The 5807-nt window shown below is 34.1% G+C and overlaps 1 protein-coding gene across 1 annotated transcript; it reads right to left on the bottom strand.

The window, feature by feature from the left end:
- Nucleotides 1-2236: 2236 nt before the first annotated feature.
- On the bottom strand, nucleotides 2237-4320 carry OMD (osteomodulin). Its single transcript, XM_010022194.1, has 2 exons — nucleotides 3387-4320; nucleotides 2237-2556 (listed from the first exon to the last, which is right to left on the bottom strand). Exons 1-2 carry the CDS (start codon nucleotides 4318-4320, stop codon nucleotides 2237-2239), a joined length of 1254 nt encoding a protein of 417 aa, XP_010020496.1.
- Between the last annotated feature and the right edge of the window lie 1487 nt (nucleotides 4321-5807).

The following is a 5807-nucleotide window of genomic DNA, read 5'->3' as shown; positions in this document are numbered from 1 at the left end:
TATTTATCTAGATATCCTGTTAATCTTGTACTTTATTGTATCTTCATATATCTCTAATACAGGCATAAGACTAGCAAGTCTTTTGTTCCCTGACAACCCTACAATCTTTTTTAAATAATAGCATTGTATTTGCCACAGACGAGATGTGATAATACTAGTGAATGAAAAGTGCAATACAATTCTATGTTTTCAATGATTATCAGTTTGATTTATATTTAAACTTTAAGAAGTATATATACCTAGTTTCTACAAAGTCAGTATCTTTAATTCTACTTTAAAGCTAAGCTTTGCTTCAGAAATGCTTTTAAAAAGCAGAAAGTTTGTAATAAGATACACTATTCAAATATAGTACAAGTATTGTAAGTGAATAGTTTTTTAAAAGTTCAGCAAGCCTTTCAAAAAAGCCTGTATTAGTTTAGATTTGCATTTTGTGCTCTATTCACTTACAGATATAAATTGATGTGTATATACTGTAAGTTTTTTTTTATAACACTGTTTAAATAAAGTAATGAACACATACATATATTCCTCCTTCATGAATCCAGAAGTACTTGGGGTTGACACTGCAGCATGTAAATGTGTGGGGTAACCATAAAATGTTTTGCCATGAATATTATATCTGTTCAGAAAGTAGATAAAAAAAGGGAAAGGAGAGAAATCGATTTCTTGAGTTGACTGAAAACCCACACTTGATAATGGTATAGTAAATTTTGTATCCACTAATTTTTACACAAGTTGTTCTTAAAGACTGAATATATTCTTAAAGGTCTTAACCATGGGCTTATGAGGAATTTCTTTCTGTTAAAAGAAAGTGTCAGTAAGTATTTTCATTTTGTTAATGCTTTAGTTGTTGTATCAGAAACCAAAATATACTAAGATAGACTTCCAAAAGTAACTGAAATTGCAAGAGAAACAACCAAACCTGGCTGAAAGTTTTTAGAAAGTCTGATACAAGTTTGCCCACATTTTTAGTTTTCGTACATTTAAAGCATAATATAAAATTGGTAGTATGATGTATGGCTCCACTTCTTGCAATCACATGTTTTTCTTGTTGAAAATTGTGATCCTTCCTCACAGCTAACAAAGATTTATCAGGAACAAAATAAAAAATATTTATTTAATACTCTTTAAATAAAGAATTTAAATAAAATGAAAGCAATTAGTGCCCTTTAGTATTACCTTACCCTGTAGATACTTGCATCTGTTCTAGGCATAAGACATAACAAAAAAAATTGCATAGCTGGAATAGTGTATAGTACTTTTCTTTAGATTGTTTTAAGCAATTTTTGTTCTACTCTAAAGAATGTAGCTAATGGGTATGAGCTGTGGAGAGGAATACATTAAATTAATAGTTTAAAAAAAATTTAAACGCTACGATTTTACCAGTGCTAAGGTATGAACAATTATAATAAAAAGATTAAATTACATTTTCATTTGCCTTCTAAAATAGTATGGGATAAAGCATAGGTAAAATGTAAATACTAATGGTTCGGTTGTATTAATGTACATAATTTTCCCTAGATTCTAAGACCTTTGAGTGGTCATTCATTACCTATATTACTAGTAAGCTAAAATCTCCTTTGATTTGAATGAGTTGTGATAGTTGTGGTAGTTGAGGTACAAGCTGAGAAGTACATTTTATAATACATGTTGGCAGGACACTGCAAACATAATATGAGGCAGATTCAAAACTCAGTTTGTTGGGGTTTTTTCCCCTGTCAAATTAGGAACTGGAAGAAGAAACATCTTTATTTCTGGAAGTTGTGGAGGAACCTTGTGAAAGAATCTCTGTGATCTCACCCTCTGTATTTTCTCTAGTGTGTCTATTTTCTTCTGCTGTCAGTAGTAGGATTTGTAGCTGGACAGATTTTTGCCGTATCCACTTGTTGCTATTGAACATGACATTGATTCGTATTTTAGTAATTTTGCAAGTTGGATAACTTTAGAACATAAAAGCTTTTTCAGGTCAAGTTTCTTCAACTTAGGCTGCTCATCTAAGGATGGGTCAATCATCAACCCAGGTTGTATATTAGGCTGCTATCTAGTGCTGAGGTGTTCTTTGCTCCTAGTATTATGGTTTTTTTTCATCAATAACAGGGCATTTACCTACACTAAAATTGTCTCCACTTTATAGATGTATCTTAAATATCCCAAACTATCCCGCTGTTCTGAAGTGGATATGAATACCCCCTAACTAAGTAAAAGTTTCTGTCTATACCCGTTAATGATGATTACTTCACTGAAAGTATGGATGAAAATAGTTGTCTTCCGCTTCATGATCTTCTTCGGTTTCATGATCGTGTATTTCGTGGTCATCATCTGCTTCATGGTATTCTTCTGGTGTTAAAAATCGTCGGAACACTGGCATTCTTAGCTGAGTTGATTTGTTGACATTAACATTCTGTTCACCATAATAAATGGTTCGAATGTTAGGGAAGCAAAAGAAAGCATATGTGCTGATTGGAATAGTAAGCTTATTTTGGTCCACCCGTATATAGGTTAATTGGTTGGTGTTCATTGGATCAATAGATGGACACATCAAAGTAACATTTATGACTGTAAGAGAGAGAAAAATATTAATTAAAATTCATAAAATGGTTCTATTTAAGACCTATTGCAAAAGTGAAATTTATGTTTTGAAATTTAAAACATAAAATACTTTTGTGGTGCGCAGCACCAACATAATCTTTCACTGTGTTTTAAATCGATTTTGTAAATGGCAATGATAAAAATCCTGGGGTTTGCAAAGTATAAAATTGAGGTCTAAAGAAAAAATAAATATGACTACTGCTGCAATTTGTAATTACTATTTTATGTGAATGGAATATTTTCATAATTCCTTTTCTCTGTATATTTTGATCAATTGCCTAAACAGCAATTTTCAAAAAGGTTTTAGCTTGTTATATGAAAAACTGGTACTAACTTTTTAGGAAAAAAAAAAATTGAAAATTAGGGGTAAGGTGCAAGAATAAAATTCTTTCTAATTTCACTGGTTTGGTTTCAACTAACAGCATGTGTTTTCACTGTATCTTGAAGAGAATGGGGTGGTGGTCTTCCACATTATCTGATTAGTTCAGGATACTAATAGCTCAAGCTCACCTCTCTGCAAATAAGGACATCAGAGTACCTCTTGAACAACGTGCATTTGGATGACTGCTGGATTCTATGCTTGGTTTATACGTGACTTAAGTGAGAAGCTGTAAGATGGCAGGTCCTTGAAACCAAGGGCACAACAAAAGAGATGCCTCTGATAGTTTTCTTTGTATTGGCTAGAAGTTCCTAACTCTGGATGGAAGGGAAAATACACCAAACCCACCCCCCTCCCATAGCCAATGCCAAAATCCACTATGTTTTTTGCTTTTAAAGAATTGCAACCATCAACGTACATTCAATGTCATTGTCTTCGATATACAAATGCTGCAGACTTCTTGGAATATAGAAAACTTGTTTCAATTTGTTATGTCCAAGATTAAGTTCTAGAAGGTTGGGTAGATTAAAAGTGTTGCGTGGAATGTTCTGCAGGTTATTGTGAGACATTCTTAGAGCAATGATTTTTGGAAGTCTGTTGAAATAGTTTTCTGGAACATAAGAAATAGAGTTATTTTCGAGAGAGAGATACATAAGTGATGATGGTAGATCAGGGGGCATAGTCTGCAATTTGTTGTTGCATAAGTTTAGCTGCATTAAATTCTTCATGTTTGAAAAGGGTTTTCCTTTGAGTACTGAGTCATCAAGAAAGTTATTGCAAAGATCAAGCATGGTTATGTTAGGTAGTCCTTCTAGTGCATTTCCAGATAGCCGAGAAATCTTATTGAAACCAAGGAGGAGTCTCTCTAGAGAGCTGGGGAGTGGGAATGGAAATTCTTCTAATTCATTATGTTGTAAATGAATTTGCACTAAGTTTGGAAGTTTGGCAAAAACACCATGGTCAATCATATGAAATTTAATCTTGTTGTAGCTGAGGTTAATTTCTCTTAAGAAGGTAACATTAGTGAATGGTCCTGCAGGCACAGCTTCAATATCATTGCTTTGCAGATAAAGTTGTTGGACATGACTAGGGATATTTGGTATTGTCTTAAGTTTGCGATGGTCACAGTACATTGATAATGGAAAAGCTGGTGGACAGAAGCATTCTCTGGCGCACTCAACTGGAAAGAGAAAGCGAGGAACTTCAGCTTGTGTACTTGGATTAAAATAAAATGAATGTTGATGATCTGGCACCTCATCGTATTCATCCTCAAAATCATAGTCTTCATATTGACAAAAGACCGTAGCAGCCCAGAGGAGGTGAATGATTGATAGCTGGCTCAGAATTCCCATGATTAAATTTGTAAGTTGTATCCTGTTGATGAAGAGGAAAAATAAGTTTATTAGTGATAAATGACATGCAAGTTTTGGTTTTAAGAAGCATCAATACAGGAAAAGGGGAATGGCTTTAAGCTGAGAGAGGGTAGATTTAGATTATGTACCAGGAAGAAATTCTTCCCTGCTAGGGTGCTGAGGTGCTGGCACAGGGTGCCCAGAGAAGCTGTGGCTGCCCCATCCCTGGCAGTGTTCAAGGCCAGGTTGGACACAGGGTCTTGGAGCAACCTGCTCTAGTGGAAGGTGTCCCTGCCCATGGCAGGGGGTTGGAACTGAAACTTTAAGGTCCCTTCCAACCAAAACCGTTTTGTGATTCAATGAAGTGTTTCCATCTCCAACAGAGAGCCTACCCTTTTGTCTGCATGAGCCTTGAAAGTCTTGCAGGGTGGGATTCCAGCATCTCTCTGAATAATCCAAGTTAGCATTGTACTAGAGTCCTTGTGAAGAATTTGCTAGCCTTATAAGCATCCAAGCCATGGCTTGTCTGTTGTTCTTGTTCTTAAAGTTATTTTTGTTAAAAATATGTATCCTCATCTAAGGTGAGGTCAATGCAGGATTGCTTCTATAAATAGAACAGTGAAATAGATTTATTTGCCTATTGTCCAGGTAAAATAGGAATGTACACGGCATTGGTGGTTGCATGTTTTGTAGCATTTTATGTTTGATTTTCTATTATTTGCTGTAAAACATAGCTGACAGTAGAGCACATTGATGATAAAAATTTAATTTTTCTATTCCTATAATTTAGTTAAATGCAATTCAACCATTGTGTACTGCACATAATGTAAGATCTTCATTGATAAGTTTTCTTTATAGTCTTCCCATGCTTCTGTTAATAGTATGTAATTTATAAATTAACATGAACTAATTTACCTTAAAAGTAAATTAGTTTCATCTACATTTCATCTTCTGAGATGAAATACTGATGTTGTGAAAGATAAATAATTTTGCATGTCAAATTTCTGCTCTTCAAAGCCACATGAACATTTTAGAACACTTTATGCAGTAGAAGAACCCTATTATTTGGCAGAATTAGAGTTGTGAATCATGTCAGGCTGTTCAACTTAAACAGCAGATGAGTCAAAATGTAACATTACTGGTCAAAGCACATATATAATGGAAAATTTAAGAGACTTCACTCAGTATAGTGTGGGAACCCTGAAGCAGAGGAAAGCAGTTATGCTCAGTTTGGGTTTTAGTTTTTTTGTAATAATGACATTCATGTTTCTTAATTGGGGGATTCTTCTTTTTCTTGATGCTCTTTAGATTTGTTTTCCAAACACAGTTAACAAAGAAGGTAAGACATATAAGTGCTGATTTCCTATGCTTCATAGTGATGATTGATGCCTAATGCATGATGTATTCCACAAACTGAATGAGAAAGAGAATTCTAAGAAATAAAGTAGTAACGAAATCATGGAATTTAATACATGCTTGTCAACTTC

The sequence above is a fragment of the Nestor notabilis genome, unplaced genomic scaffold (genome assembly GCF_000696875.1).
Source record: "Nestor notabilis isolate BGI_N333 unplaced genomic scaffold, ASM69687v1 scaffold3939, whole genome shotgun sequence".
Taxonomy (NCBI): domain Eukaryota; kingdom Metazoa; phylum Chordata; class Aves; order Psittaciformes; family Psittacidae; genus Nestor; species Nestor notabilis.
Note: the sequence above shows the minus strand (reverse complement) of the source record. Positions and strands in the feature narration are given on the sequence as shown.